The sequence below is a fragment of the Malaclemys terrapin genome, chromosome 13 (genome assembly GCF_027887155.1).
Source record: "Malaclemys terrapin pileata isolate rMalTer1 chromosome 13, rMalTer1.hap1, whole genome shotgun sequence".
NCBI classification, from domain to species: Eukaryota; Metazoa; Chordata; order Testudines; family Emydidae; genus Malaclemys; species Malaclemys terrapin.
Window position 1 is genome coordinate 40556694 of NC_071517.1, and position 16192 is coordinate 40572885.

A 16192-nucleotide genomic window follows, 5' to 3' on the forward strand; every position below is an offset into this window, starting at 1 on the left:
AGTACTGGGAGCATAAGCTTTCGTGGGTAAGAACCTCACTTCTTCAGATGCAAGGTTTGCCCACAAAAGCTTATGCTCCCAGTACTTCTGTTAGTCCCAACGGTGCCACAGGACCCTCTATTCCTTTTTTCAATATCCCTGAACATTCAATAACAGATTTAAAAGTAGCCATCCTTCAACCAAAAAACTTTTGTATAAAACTTTTCCCACAGTCCAAGCACTTGTGAGGTCTCTCTCCTGTGTGGATTGCCTGATGATAAACAAGGTCTGTCCTTCACATGAAACTTTTCCCACAGTCCAAGCACTTGTGGGGTCTCTCTCCTGTGTGGATTGCCTGATGACAAAGTCTGACCGTGTGGGCAGCGCTCTGGGGGTGGGGCTGTGCGCTTCCGCGGAGCAGTGTGTCTAGATCCTTGCGGAGCCAGACACGCTGCTCTCAGTAGCATGGTAGGGGAGATAGGGCCGTGGGGTTGGATAAGTGGCAGCAGCTCACCGGGGGTAATCAGGGAACAGGGAGCAGAGTGGGTTGCATAGCGGTTGGGGTTCCGGGGTGGTGGTTAGGGGTGGGTGGGTCTCTGGAGGGGGCGGTCAGGGAGCAGGGGGGGTTGGATGGCACGTGGGAGTCCTGGGAGTCTGTCAGAGGGTGGGCGGGGATAGGGCTGTCATTGGACAGGGAGCAAGGGGGGTTGGGTGGGAGGTTTCTGGGCGGCGCAGTTAGGGTGGGGGTCTCCGGAGAGGGTGGTTACGAGACAAGGAGTGGGGGTGGGTTGGATGGGGTTGGGGATTTTGAGGGGGGGCAGTCAAGGGCTGGGAAGTGGGAGAGGGCGGATAGGGGGCGGGGCCAAGCTGTTTGCGGAGGAACAGCCTTCCCTATCTGGTCCTCCATACAATTTTACAACCCTCATGTGGCCCTCGAGCCCAAAAGTTTGCTCAGCCCTTTGCTAAGTCCTTTAAGTTACTTTCACCCCTGACCATTGGGAAGGAAACAGATGCATGAGGGGAAGGTTGGCAGCAGAACCTCAAGTCTGCCATGCCAGGGGGAGTTCAGGATTTAGCCAAAACCAACGTCGGTGGAGTTGAGGATGTTGGCTGGTTCCTCTTCTCTGGTTTGCCCTGCGTAACTTGCCTTTCAGAATCAGGATGATGAAGGCACAATGGTGCCAGGAGACAGCGGGTGTGAGACATTTCCCAGGGTACAATCTGGACTGTTGAACTACTTAATTCTCCATCCCAGGGCATGTTTTACACTGCTTCCCAGAGTGAATAAAAATCAATGATTTAAAAAAAAATCAAGAAAATCAGATTTTTTTTATTTAATTCGGATTATTTTGATAATTTTTTTCCTCAAAAAACATTTTATCTAAAGAAAAAGATACATTATAGCTCAAAGATCTCTCATCATAGAATAGGGATTATACATTCTAATTCTATAGTATGAGACAATATAGACATGTCATGTTTAAGAAAACTTTTGTAAATGAGTTCCTGTAGTTCATGCATTAAGGACCCAGTCTTATGGGGATCCACAGGCTTCTGTATAGATTACTTAGGTAAATCTTTCTATCTACCCTATGGGACTCAGTGCTCAGTCTAGAAGATACCATGAGAGATGCTTAGTTTGCCAGTTCTCAAACTTTGTCTTTGTGTCTCCAAAGGTAACATACTTGTTAACAGTAAAAATGTTTTAAAATAAATTAATATGTAGAGGTGAGAAATAACAGACCTCACCTCTATTGTTCCTCTGCAAATTAGTGTACAAAGAGTTAATCCCTTACCGCTCTCCAAACTTGCAAAGTTTCAAAAAGTTCAATGAATACAAGACTGTTGGAGGCAGAATAGATCTGGAGAAGGAGAAGTCTGGAGACAAATGTGAGAAGAGAGGGACATACACTTTTCTGTTAAAATATTATATGTTTGCTGTTGAAGAAACAAATCCAGAATACTGAACGTTGTTGTTTTAGTTAAATAGTTCACCTCCTAATGACTTCATAAATATCTGCTTCAATTACCTTTGGTAATGAAATAACCAAACAAACATTCATTAGTTTTACAGCTATATCAGACAATCTGAAAAGTTTTCAAAATAAATCACTGTTTAAAAATGTATAGTGTGTACCTTCTAGAAATGAAACCTACATCTATCTCTGCATTGTGAACGGGGCCGGTGGAATCGTTTAGGCCATGTAGGTGGTCGCCTAGTGTGCTAGGATTTGGGGGGCACCATTTCCTTCAACATCAACCACGGCGGACGCATCTTCAGCAGCCCCAGTCGCCGCTGGCATTTAAGTGGAGGGACCTGAGGCAGTGGAGAGCGGGGAGGGCCGCCTGCAGCAAGCGGGGTGGGGCGACACGCAGGGGAACTCCCCGCCCCAGCTCACCCCTGCCCCACCTCCTCCCCAAGCATGCTGTGGTTTCTTCACTTCTCCTGCCTCCCAGGCTTGTGGAGCCTAAGCTGAGAAGTGAAGCAGGCACGGCGGGCTCAGGGAGGAGGTGGGGCAGGGGTGAGCTGGGGTGGGGGGGTGCCTCAGGGCGGAGCTGCTGTGCGGGGAGCCTCAGGGCGGAAGGGGAGAGCTGCAGGGAGGGGGGGTCGTTCCAGGGTGGGGGCTCAGGGACGGGGGGGTGCAAAGTGGAAGTTTCACATAGGGCGCGAAACATCCTTCTACCGGCCCTGGTTGTGAAGAATATGTATTAAGGTTATAACAACCAACAAGAATACATTTTTACGTAGAAAACCATGATTAAATTGAGTCTTCCTGACTAGTGATTTAAATCATATCCACCCGGCTGCTTCCCTGTGTGAACAACAACCCCCACCACGCTCTGCTCACACACAGCCACCAGCCTTCAAAGTCACTCCTGGCTGCACTGCACTGAGTGCGACCAGCCAGACACTCAGGAATGTACCAAACGACACAGCAACATCAGCCAGTTCTCTATTCCCAGCCTTGCACCCCGGGAATGTGCATCTTGGACTGCTCAGTCTGTCCACTGCACTGGACAAACTCAGTAATTAGTGGGTCGCCCCCATAAAGGGGCCGGATTAGGCCATAGCCTTGTTCTCTCCAGTCAAATCCCCCAAACGCTTCAATGAAAACACACAGGTCCAGACAAAACACTAAAACCAGTTTAGTAACTGGAGCAAGGGGGTTTTCAGGGATTACAAGGGAGAAAGATGTTAAAGGTCAGAAACGGTTAAAACTATAAAATTAAAACATGCATTTTAAAACCTAAATTATACCAAACTAAGGAAAATGTGAAGCAAGCAGGTTTTCGCATCCCACCCGCTGTTGCAGGCAGTTCACAGTTCTTAAACCCAAGCTGGATTTCCTTCCAGCCTTGATCCACCCTCCCTGTTGCCTTTCAAGCCATCTTGTTGCCTTCTGTAAAGATGGGAGAGGAGAGGTAAAAATGGAGGCAATTCTCCCTTGTGCTTTTATACCACTCTCCTCTTTGAGGTTCACCCCCCAGCCGGGGGGCAGGCGACAATCAGTCTGTGGCCTAAGTGAGCGTGCAGCCGTCCTTCCGGAGAATTGTAACTCTCCTGTTCCCAGCTCCACAGCTGGTGAACGGCCGGCTGAGCAATTACTGGCCACGTAGCACCTAGCTGGTGTGCAGGTGACATTGTCTCTGAGGAGCTCGTCTGTGGGCGTTTTCCAGCTTTACAGCATGTAACAAACATACAGCAAACTCTCAGAGCTCCATGGACAGTGCTGATAGACACATTTTAATGGGACAATAATATTCAGCAGATGATGACTTTTCCCATGATACCTCACAAGCCATACTTTGCAGAAGATTTATCATTTTATAAACGTGGTGCCCATAAGAGTGTAGACCAGTGGTTCTCAGATGTGTTTCATTGCCACCCCCACCTTGGTGTCTGTGGTCATTTACGCCCCCACCTTGAAAAGCACATATATCACCACCCAGCTCTAAAGGCAGAGTAGTCATTGGCGATGTGCACAGCTCTGAAGGCCTCCAACAGCAGCACAGAAGTTAGGGTGGCCACGTGAAGAGTGATATTCCTCAATATCGCTGTTCACAGCAGACTTATCACCCCATTGCCACCCCGACTTCTGTGCTGCTGCTCCACCTGGGTTTGAGAGCCTGAGCATTTATCCCCACCTCCCAGATAGGCCTGTTCCTTCCTCATGAGCCCCAGCCAACTGGGGCTGAAAGCCAGTGCTCTTTAAAAAAAAAAACCCAACAACCCACACTGATCGCGCCTCCCCTGACACATTCCTGTGCCTCCATTGGGATGCTCTGCCCACATTTTGATAATTGATAGTGTAGAGAGTCACCATGGGGATGCGGACTCAAGATAGTAACACCTGCTCCTTTCCGTCTCTGGGATCCCCAGAGAAAATGTCCGAGCAGGAAAGCGGAACAGATCCGATTAACACTAACCTTGCAAAATTTCAGCTATAAACTTTCCCTCCATCCTTCAGCCCCTACCCCCAGCGAATTCAAAGAGACTGAGCTGGAATTGGGCAAGTGGCATGGGACATGGGCATAATCACTGAATTATTGATCCCTGATTTAACAGAATACAGGAACACTTTGGATAGCTAAACATAGACTACTACAGTTACCCCTCTTAGAATCATAGAATATCAGGGTTGGAAGGGACCTCAGGAGGTCATCTACTCCAACCCCCTGCTTAAAGCAGGACCACTCCCCAACTAAACCATCCCAGACAGGGCTTTGTCAAGCCTGACCTTAAAAACCTCTAAGAAAGGAGATTGCACCACCTCTCCAGGTAACCGATTCCAGTGCTTCACCACCCTCCTAGTGAAAAAGTGTTTCCTGATATCCAACCTAAACTATCCCCACTGCAACTGGAGACCATTGCTCCTTGTTCTGTCATCTGGTACCACTGAGAACAGTCTAGATCCATCCTCTTTGGAACCCACTTTCAGGTAGTTGAAAGTAGCTACCAGATATCCCATCATTCTTCTCTTCCGTAGACTAAACAATCCCCGTTCTCTCAGCCTTTCCTCATAAGTCACGTGCTCCAGCCCCCTAATCATTTTTGTTGCCCTCCGCTGGACTCTTTCCAATTTTTCCACATCCTTCTTTTAGTGTGGGGCCCAAACCTGAACACAATACTCCAGATGAGGCCTCACCAATGTTGAATAGAGGGGAACGATCACGTCCCTTGATTTGCTGGCAATGTTCCTACTTATACAGCCCAAAATGCCGTTAGCCTTCTTGGCAACAAGGGCACACTGTTGACTTATATCCAGCTTCTCATCCACTGTAACTCCTAGGTCCTTTTCTGCAGAAATGCTGCCTAGCCAGTCGGTCCCTAGTCTGTAGCAGTGAATGGGATTCTTTCATCCTAAGTGCAGGACTCTGCACTTGTTCTTGTTGAACCTCATCAGATTTATTTTGGCCCAATCCTCTAATTTGTCTACGTCCCTCTGTATCCTATCCCTACCCTCCAGCGTATCTACCAGTTCTCCCAGTTTAGTGTCATCGGCAAACTTGCTGAGGGTGCAGTCCACATCATCCTCCAGATGATTAATGAAGATACTGAACAAAACCGGCCACAGGATCGACCCTTGGGGCACTCCTCTTGATACCAGCTGCCAACTAGACATGGAGCCATTGGTCACTACCAGTTGAGCCAGTCGATCTACCCAGCTTTCTATCCACTTTATGGCCCATTCATCCAGGCCACACTTCTTTAACTTGCTGGCAAGAATTCTGTAGGAGATCATATAAAAGCTTTGCTAAAATCAAGGAATAAAACATCCACTGCTTTTCCCTCATCCACAGAGCCAGCTTTCTCGTCATAGAAGGCAATTAGGTTACTCAGACATGACTTGCCCTCTTCTTCCAAGTCTTTGAAAATACACATTTACATTTCAATCTCTAGCTATCTAAGGTGGACACACTTTTAAAATCTCTCTCTAAACGTTGACCCTGAGTCAATTACATGCAAGTTGCTTAAACCTTTCTTGACACGTGTCACAGAAGTTTAGATCCTGTGTGGATTCTTCCATGTTTAATAAGGTCAGACCTCCATATGAAACACTTTCCGCAGTCCAAGCACTTGTGGGGTCTCTCTCCTGTATGGATTGCCTGATGTTGAACAAGGTGTGACCTTCTTATGAAACTTTTCCCACAGTCCAAGCACTTGTGGGGTCTCGCTCCTGTGTGTAATGCCTGATGGCGAATTAGGTGTGACCTCTGTATGAAACTTTTCCCACAGTCCAAGCACTTGTGGGGTCTCGCTCCTGTGTGTAATGCCTGATGGCGAATTAGGTGTGACCTTCTTATGAAACTTTTCCCACAGTCCAAGCACTTGTGGGGTCTCTCTTCTGTGTGGATTGCCTGATGTTGAACAAGGCTTGATCTTTGTAAATAACTTTTCCCACAGTCCAAGCACTTGTGGGGTTTTTCTCCTGCGTGGATTGCCTGATGTTTAACAAGGTCTGACCGCTCTATGAAACTTTTCCCACAGTCCAAGCACTTGTGGGGTCTCTCTCCTGTGTGTAATGCCTGATGGCGAACTAGGCGTGACCTCTGTATGAAACTTTTCCCACAGTCCAAGCACTTGTGGGGTCTCTCTTCTGTGTGGATTGCCTGATGTTTAACAAGGTCTGACCGCTCTATGAAACTTTTCCCACAGTCCAAGCACTTGTGGGGTCTCTCTCCTGTGTGTAATGCCTGATGGCGAACTAGGTGTGACCTCTGTCTGAAACTTTTCCCACAGTCCAAGCACTTGTGGGGTCTCTCTCCTGTGTGTAATGCCTGATGTTTAACAAGGTCTGACCTCTGTATGAAACTTTTCCCACAGTCCAAGCACTTGTGGGGCTTTTCGCCTGTGTGGATTGCCTGATGTTTAACAAGGTCTGACCGCTCTATGAAACTTTTCCCACAGTGCAAGCACTTGTGGGATCTCTCTCCTGTGTGGATTGCCTGATGATAAACAAGGTGTGACCTTCTTATGAAACTTTTCCCACAGTCCAAGCACTTGTGGGGTCTCTCCCCTGTGTGGATTGCCTGATGTTTAACAAGGTTTGACCGCTCTATGAAACTTTTCCCACAGTCCAAGCACTTGTGGGGTCTCGCTCCTGTGTGTAATGCCTGATGGCGAATTAGGTGTGACCTCTGTATGAAACTTTTCCCACAGTCCAAGCACTTGTGGGGTCTCGCTCCTGTGTGTAATGCCTGATGGTGAACTAGGTGTGACCTCTGTATGAAACTTTTCCCACAGTCCAAGCACTTGTGGGGTCTCTCTCCTGTGTGTAATGCCTGATGTTTAACAAGGTCTGACCTCTGTATGAAACTTTTCCCACAGTCCAAGCACTTGTGGGGTCTTACTCCTGTGTGGATTGCCTGATGATAAACAAGGTTTGACCGCTCTATGAAACTTTTCCCACAATCCAAGCACTTGTGGGGTCTCTCTCCTGTGTGGATTGCCTGATGATAAACAAGGTGTGACCTTCTTATGAAACTTTTCCCACAGTCCAAGCACTTGTGGGGTCTCGCTCCTGTTTGTAATGCCTGATGTTGAAAAAGGTTTGCCCTCTCTGTGAAACTTTTCCCACAGTCCAAGCAGTTGTGGGGTCTCTCCCCTGTGTGGCTTAACTGATGTCTAATTATTTGTGTCTTTGATATGAAACATTTCCCGCACTCGAGAGACTGAAGGTAGTGCCAGGGTGGCTCTTTCTTGGGATTTGTCTGCGGCGCTGTGGGATCCTCCTCTCCTCCCCCACCGTAAACAGATTCATCCACTTTCTTCCCTGGGAGGTGTCCCAGAAGCCTCTCTGACCTATGCCAACTTCCCCAGGCTTCTGCCTGCTCCAAGCACTGGGAAAAATTCCCTTCAGCTCTTCCCACAAAGGTCCCCTGCGGTTCCACTTCCCCAGGAACTTCCTCATGATGATTCCCCGCCTCATTCTCACTCCCTCGCTCAGCACCTGCTGGGAGAGACACAATCCAGACAGGAGTCATTGTGCTGGGGAGAAAGAGGAATAGCACAAAGGGAAAACCCAACACAAAGACTGAGCAACGGGACTCCGCCTCCACATCCCACCCAAACATTCACAGAGAAGGAAAGCTGCAAAGCAAACTCCTGCAGATTAGAGGCTGGGTGGAATGGCGTGAGCTATATCTGATGACTGAAGCCCTATCCTGACTGAGATGAGGAAGAACTGAGGGTGCTTACTCACACCATATTCTGGGATTCTCAGCTTTTTCCTTCATTCCCTAGATGGTTTCTGTGTCAGTCCTCACCTGTACGGGTGCTTCTCGGAAGCCTTCTTTCCTCGCAGACTTGGAGATCGGACACCCAGGGCTCCTCCCCTCGTTCCAGCCGGGCGATCAGCTCAGGTTTGGGAAGGGGGAATCCTGTGCAGAGGGTGAAATCAGACCAGATTAGGGTGCATGGAGCACTGGTGGAGTATTTGTCAGAAAGGACATTCCGTGAGTGGAACCTGTCCCTGCGCTCTGCTGGAGGAATGTGGAAGCCAAGAGGACGGGAAAATGGTCACGGAGTCCCTTGCGCAGAGGAAGTTGTCTGGGGAGGTGAGTTGAATGATTACTACACCCTCACTAGGCTTTCCCAAGATCTGTGCACTCTGGGGGCCTTGCTGACTCACACACAGCTCTGGACTTAAACCCCTGCCTCTTTCTAAACCTGCCGAGCCCAGAGCCCTCCTCATGGCTGGAGCTATTCCCAAGGAGGGAGGTGAACAGGGATTGTTTGTGCAGCTGTGAAACAACACAGACAGGACAATGATGGATTTATGCCCCTTTGAAAGCTGGAGGGTGGGGATGGTTTAGCTTATCCATTGTGTTTTGACACCCATGTCCCACTGGAGAGGGCACAGAGATGCAAGTCTCTCTCACACGGCAGCTGTGCATTATGGAACCCATTCGCCTCTGAGCTAACTGACCAGGGAAGAACCTGACCAGAGTTAGACATGCAGACCCCACGACTTCGAATAACTGAGGGGAGAAGAATCCCTTACCCAGTGAGGTCACCGTCTCGTAGTTCTCCTGCATGACGTCCCTGTAGAGGGCTCTCTGAGCAGGGTCCAGGAGAGCCCCCTGCCCCTGAGTGAAATACACAGCCACCTCCTCGAAGGTCACCGGCATCTGGAACACCAAAAGCCCCCACTCATTACCTGATGCTTCAGCCACAATCCCACTAGTCATGCAGGAGGAAGGATAAAGAAATGGAAGCTCTGGGAGCGACAGAGTCGCAGAATCCCACCCCCACCCTGCTCAGAGCAGCCAGGAGCCTTCAGGGGATGGGGAGAAGGTGAGAGCTACTTGTCTCCCCCCAGCACACGGAGCAGGGCAGGGTCTCCTCATTTCCCACACATCTGCGAGACACAGGCTGATACGGGAAGCAGAGCTCTGAGCCAGGGACAGGAATCCCAACAGCTTCCCTTCATATTTCACAGCAGCCTGTGGCTAGTGGGGTCTCACTCCCAGCCCTGTGCAATGGTGTTATATCCTGTTTGAGAAATGGGGGAATGTCCCATCTCCCCTCCCCCATCACCAATGGGCCCACTCAGAAAATCAGCAGGTTTATCACACCCTGTCTCCTCCCTGCCCCTGCCCAGGAGCTCCCTGATAATCCCCTACCTGAGCTGGCTCCATCACAGACATTTCCGTTCCCTGTCTCATGGAAGACGGGCCCATCTGGAGAAAAACGTGGACGTGATTCCTCAGCCTGTCAGGGCAAGAAGGGTGATGGGGGAGGTTACAGAAGGGGCTTCAGTCCATGTAACACCGTGATTCCCTCCCAGACTCTTCAGACCCTCCCAGTAACAGTATCTCTAAGCCAAATGCTAGAAAAAAAGCAGAACTAAAGGGGCCACTTTGGGAGATTTTCACACACTTCCGTGTAAACTCCTCTCCCTTAGGAGCAGCAGGAGCCCTCTGGTGGCATCACCTAAAGAATGAGCTGCCCTGGACTCCCCCAGCAGCCCCCAGGGACAGGCAGGCAGAGGCTGATCCCATTGGCCCATCCACACTCCCTGCCTGCCCAAAGCAGCAGTGACTCCGGTGTGGCTGAGATGCGAATCCTGCCCAGAAATCAGACCAGGGCCCTGGGCGACCGCAAAACTCAGGAGACACAGACCCCACCAGCACGGGTGTGTCTGACAATAACACACTGGGAGCAGGGTGTGGGGGGACTGGGTTTTTGCCTCTGTCCCCCGCCAGTCTCCCCACACACCCCTTCCCTCGCAGTGCCCCCCACTCACATCTTCCCCAATTCCAGCCTCGCTCCCCTCAGCCCCACAATCTCCCCGCATCGCCCCATCTTCCCTTCACTGAACCCCCGCCCCAATCCCAGCCTGCCCCCCGCATCCCCAGCGCCCGCCTCCTGCCCCCACCCCGCTCCCCCCACCTGCCCTCACCCCCCGCCCCTCTTTATCCTCCTCCCCCTGCAGCTCGGGTGTTCTGGGGGCGGGTCTCTCTCACCTTCCCTCCGAGCGGGGCCCCCTGGGGCAGGGGCCGGGCCGGGAAGGGGCCTGGCCGGGCTGGGGGCTCTGCCCTGGGAGAGGCTCCTGGGGAGCAGCGGGAAGGGCCCTGCTGGAGATTCCCCTCTCCCGGCTGCAGCCCGGGCTCCGGGCTCCCAGCACCAGCCGCCGGGGCTCGGGGATCTCGCCAGGAGCCTGGAGCCAGAGTCCCCGCAGCGGCTGCGAGTCACTTCCTGCTGCCGGGCCTGAGCCCAGCGATCGCTCCCCCCAGAGCCGCCTCCCAGCTGCTCCTGGGTCCTAGCGATCAACCCATCGCTCTGCAGCATCTCTGTGTCCGGCTCCTGTTCCACTCACAGGCTCTAAGGTCAGAAGGGCCCATCATGAGCAACTAGCCCAGGGATTCTCACGACCAAATTTGGTGGCCTCAGAGTGTGGCCAGCAACTTTCACTGGTGGCCGCTCTGACACTTTCCCCTGTAATCCTAAATCACTTTACGAGAAACCAATAAATATGCAGAGGTAAGCAGGGGAAACGGTCTTAGTATTGTGGGGAACTCTTCTGGCTTATACACCACGCTGATAGAATCGAATAGCAAAAGGAGCTGAGTCCTCGCTCCCACTCCCTTTACCTTGAGACCTGCCTGACTTCAAGGACTCCCCTTCCACTCTGGTGTCTGAAACCCCGACAAGGCTGGCCCCAAGATTCCTGCAGGGTCTGCAGCCCCAATTTTATTGCGATCACTCAGGACAGAGGCTAGGGTGTCGTATCCGCACTCTGGGGTGCTCTTTTCACTCCGGACGCATCCCCAATGCCGCTATTCAGCATTGCGTAAAGTTCAGAACAAATACGATTTATTAAACAGCAAGTAATAAAAAAAAAATTAAGGAAAAAATGGGAAAGAGGAAAGGAAAACATGATGTCATCCCACGCTGCCCAGGTTCCCTCCCTCGCTCTCCCCAGCTGCTCACCACACCCAGCTCCAGACTGCTCCAGCCGCAGCTTCCCTCTGCATCAATGCTTCTACTCCTCTGCCTCCAACCCAGCTCTGGCTGCTCCTCTCCCCTTAGCTCTGCCCTTCTCTGGTAGGCAGCTCCAGCTCACACAGAGAACTGGCACCTGACTCCCTTATTGGCCTGCCTGCCTCAGGGTTTTCTTTTTTCATTGGATCTTCCTGTCTTTTGGTACTGGGAGAAGCCAACCAACCCCTCCCCTGTGCACTAAGTTTCATTAAGGGGCCAACAGTCATGGGGTCAGGCAACTTCCTGGTGTGTGTGAGCTCCAAAGCATCCTTCAGGTGAATTATAAATTTCTTTGTTTACCCCTTTCTTCCTCTTGGTGATGGACGGCCAGATAAGAGTTTTCTAATACCCATAGTCGGTCCTTTGTCATCTCTCAGGACTTTGAGTGAGACAATCCCTTGAACTATGACATATTTCAGTAACAAAAACTTTGACATATGTCTTGGTCTTTATGGACAGATCCTCTTGTTTGAGCCTGCTGAGGGGTTTTGCCATAACAACAAATGTCCGGGGGTGTTTGCAGAGCACAAGTGCTGAAACTCAGAAACATCCCTGATTATTCACCTTCCCAACTAGCCAATTGCCCTGCATCCACAGCTGATTGATTGCTGCGAGATCCCACCCACCCAGGCCCAGACTCCCAGTCCTGGGGGAGTGTCCCGCAGGTCGGTGCTGACTGACAGCTGTTGCCAGCACTCTGCCACTGTGACAGCTGCCAACACTGCCCTCACCTCATGAGTATCCCCACCGCACCCCCTCCAGCACCTCTAACTCTACAACCCCCCGTCAGTTCCCACCCCCCATCAGCTCCCACCCCCCATCAGTGTCTTCTTTTGGGGCACCTGGAATATGGTCAGCGTAGCAACAAACATACATTAAAATCTCACCATTCTACATGCACTGGTGTCACACGCATTTCAACGGCACAATATTCAGCAGATCATGAGTTTTCCAATGATCCCTCACCAGGCACACTTTGCACACAAAATATCATAACCCTACACAAGTGGTGAACATGGGGTGCAGAGGTTATCACAAGAGGGATCAGTGTGGGGTGAGTGGGGCAACTCTCTGTCATGCCAACGCAGGACACGGTGGGACAGGGGGAGGGCGTGACCAGCTGGCTATCGAGGGCCGTGAAGGAAAGCAAGGAGAGGAGCCCCTCCCCAGGCTTGGTCCAGGTCCACTGGAGCTGCTGGGGAGAGGAACTCCTCCCTCGCCCCAGCCACAGGAGCTGCCACGGCTGGGGAGAGGTGCCTCTCACCCAGTCCCAAGCAGCTGTGGTGAGAGAGGGCTGGGAGGAGTCCTCTCCCCACCGCAGTCTGCACCCCAAACTCCTCATCTGCAGCCCCATCCCACAGTCTGCACACCTGGCCAGAGCCCTCACCCCTGGAGGGATAGCTCAGTGGTTTGAGCATTGGCCTGCTAAACCCAGGGTTGTGAGTTCAATCCTTGAAGAAGCCACTTAGGGATCTGGGGCAAAATCAGTACTTGGTCCTGCTAGTGAAGGCAGGGGTCTGGACTCGATGACCTTTCAAGGTCCCTTCCAGTTCCAGGAGATAGGATATCTCCATTAATTTAAATCCCTCTGTCCCAGCCCGGAGCCCCCCCCCACTCTCCAAACCTCTTGGCCCCACCCCCATATGAACTAGTATGGAGATGATGCACATGTAAGCAGAGTCAGGATGAGCTCTACCCTGACATCTGGTGGTGAATTATGGCGAGTGTGGAAAAGAACTCCAGGGGCTGATCTGGTTTGCATAGGCACAGCCACTCGCCTGGCCTGAAACAACAGCAACTCCAAGTGGTTACTTTGGCTGGTGTGGGATACCCAGTTTCTCTATTATTGGGGCAGGAAGAATAAAGTTTTGTTACCCTGATTCTGTGAATCAAGGCCAGTGGAACTGTTGTATGACAGAAGGACTGAGTGAGTCCTTCACCATTACCTAAGTAGCACTTGCTTGACAAGGGGCATGGGTTACCAAACCCAGTGAATTGAGAGAGGATGGGGTCAGGTATTTATATCTGATGATATGGGCTCTCTTTGAGGGTTTGAAACACCAATTGCACTACCTCCTCTCTCCACTGTTGAATGTCAGAGCTAACTTTGATTCCATTAGGAGTCTAGTTACAGGCAGCTCAGCTGAATTCACTTTGGCTTAATGGTGCACTAGCACTGGGGTACTATTGCTAAGAGCTGAAATCACAAAAGAGCTAAAGTTATTAAGAGCTGAGATCACTGAGACTGTGTTAACTAGTGGGGGAGCCTGAAGATACTAAGCGGCTGGTGGAGCAGCTAGCAGATTGGAGCCGCACAGGGACGGTTGGAGTGGAGCTGAGCGACTCACAGGGCGGTGAGCAGAGCGGAGCGGCTGGAGGAGCAGAGCGGAGCCTTGTGGGAGCGGCCCAAGGAACAGCTGAAGTGGAGCAGAGCTGAGTGGCTCACAGGTCGGTGAGCAGAGCGGAGCAGCTGCCAGAGCAGTTCGTGGACGGCGGGAGCGGCTCACAGGACAGCTGGTGGAGTGGAGCAGAGCAGCTCGTGGAGAAGGCTGCGGCGGAAACCCACAGAAAGGCAGCCAGTCGGTCTCGGATCATGTAAGGTGCCCCATAACACCCTGCGTGCCTCCTCCCCCCACCCCCCATTTGAACTCTGGGGCTGCACTGACCAGGGACAGAGACTTTGGGGGGTTGTTGGACTTTTGGGACTTTGGTGATCCTTGGGTTGCTGGACCCAAGAGACTTTGGGGTTGTTGGACTTTTGGGACCTTGGTGATTCTTGGGTTGCTGGTTTCAAGAACCAAAGGGAAAGGACACAGCCCAATTTGCTGGGGTGGGTTTTTTGCTCATGAAGCCTGTTTGTGTTGTTTTTCCAATTTAATGCTGATGTTGTTTACCTCATGTTATTAAACATTTTCTGTTACACTCAGACTCCGTGCTTGCGAAAGGGGAAGTATCGCCTCCTAGAGGCGCCCAGGGGGTGGTATGTAATTGTCCCAGGTCACTGGGTGGGGGCTCGAGCCGGTTTTGCATTGCGTTATTGAAACGGAACCCCTAGATACAGAACCCGGCCCTTGTTGCTGCCAACTTAGATGGGCAGAAGGGTTACACACATACGGGTGCATAGAACCAAATTCATTCCACACATGGATGTAAAAAATGAGGCAACACTGGTCACAGCACATAAGATGCTCAGAGTGAGTTTACACTAGGAAATCTGGTGGAGGGTCACAGAGATCTGCTGGCTAATCCCGACCTCACCTCCTAGCCTAGCCAGAACTTCAGAGGCTGATGCTGCGGAGGCAGAGGTGGGATCTCCAGGCCTCTGACAAAAGGTCCTGTGGGAATCAGTGCCTCTCAGTGGTGCTGTCTGAATGCGTTTATCCTATGATCCCCAAACACGTGATACCCCCGCACCCAGTTCCCCCTGATATCAAGCTGCACCAGCCCCAGCCATTCAATCCCCAGAGACATCTTCAGAACCCGAAGTCCTGATCCCTTAACATTTGATTCCCCCAGAGCCCAGCACCTTGGGGGATTTGGGGAGGGGAGGAGTTACCAGCCCCCAGGGACACTTGCCCAAAAGGGAACAGCTCAAGTCAGTGGGGAAGCCCAGCTCAGGGGCTGGTGGAAGATGGGGGTTGGGGACAGGTGTCTAGAGTGAAGGTGGGGTCTGGCCCAAGTGTCCTTCTCCTCATCTCCATGGCAGGGGGATCCTGGCTGGCAGGGATGGGGAGAGGGGGGAACTTCAGCCAGGCAGAGGGAGCAGCTGGTGGAGTTTCTTTCTCTCCCTTCCCCGACCTGTGGCCCATCAGCTCAGCAGCCAGGGCTGCAGCAGGGGGGAGGGGCTGATCGGGGCGTCTCCTCCTCTGCCTGGGGTTTGCTTAGACCAGGCAGAGCCAGTGGGTCACTGACCAGCTGATGCTTGGCTGCTGCTGGATCCTCACCCCAGTCATGGGCAGCTGGATGCTTGGGAGCCAAAAGCCCCTGACGTGTGTGGGAACGAGGAAATGAGGTTATTCCTATGGCCTAGTCAGGGCCCTGAGAGAATTTCCCTGCTGTGTGGGGGAGTCTCGGATGTCCAACATGGTGTTAGCTCCACTTGAAGCGTTTTCCGCACTGAGAACATCTCAGCGGTTTCTTCCCTGTACAGATTTCTAGATGCTTGATACTCCGGGAGCACCTAATGCTTCCCCCGCATTCAAGGCCTCTCTGCTGTGTGGGTCACTGAGGTGTGAAGTCAAATTGAATCTTTTTCTGCAGTCCGGCTATTCCTAGGCTCTCTCGTACCTCTGTGGATTCTCTGACTTTTAATAAGGGGTGATCGCTGAATGAAGCTTTCCCCACAGTCCAAGCACTGATGAGGTCTCTCTCCTGTGTGGATCCTTTGATGTGTTATAACGGCTGACTTCTACAGGAAACATTTCCGACAGTCGAGGCAATTCTGAGGTTTGTCTTAAGAAGGAATGTGAGGTGTGCAATAAGACGAGAGCTCCAATTAAACTTTTCCTACTTTCAAAATATTTATAGTGTCTTTCTCACATGTGGGTTTTCTCATGTTGAGTGAGTTTTGAGCTACAGTTACAATTTTCCCCACATTCCAAGCATATATAAGGTCTGGCTCTTGTGTGGATTCTCTGATGTCTAATAAGTTGTGAGCTTAGTATGAAACCTTTCCCACAGTCCAAGAACTTACGAGGACCCTCTCCTGTGTGAAGTGTCTGATGT

The 16192-nt window shown here is 51.4% G+C and overlaps 1 protein-coding gene across 1 annotated transcript; it reads right to left on the reverse strand.

Moving 5' to 3' along the window:
* Nucleotides 1-5294: 5294 nt before the first annotated feature.
* On the reverse strand, nt 5295-10672 carry LOC128848448 (zinc finger protein 436-like). The gene is made up of 5 exons (XM_054048451.1): nt 10450-10672; nt 9607-9694; nt 8985-9111; nt 8248-8361; nt 5295-7931 (listed from the first exon to the last, which is right to left on the reverse strand). The coding sequence occupies exons 2-5, from the start codon at nt 9661-9663 to the stop codon at nt 5974-5976; spliced, it is 2256 nt and encodes a 751-aa protein (XP_053904426.1). The 5' UTR covers nt 9664-9694; nt 10450-10672; the 3' UTR covers nt 5295-5973.
* Between the last annotated feature and the right edge of the window lie 5520 nt (nt 10673-16192).

Bases quoted from the DNA above. Each gene is read 5' to 3' on its own strand.
- LOC128848448 (XM_054048451.1), bottom strand. From the start codon at position 9,663: ATGGGCCCGTCTTCCATGAGACAGGGAACGGAAATGTCTGTGATGGAG. The intron at 9,112-9,606 runs GTAGGGGATTAT...TTGGTGTTCCAG, and splicing joins CTGTGATGGAGCCAGCTCAG to ATGCCGGTGACCTTCGAGGA. The intron at 8,362-8,984 runs GTAAGGGATTCT...CCCTCTGCACAG, and splicing joins CGAGACGGTGACCTCACTGG to GATTCCCCCTTCCCAAACCT.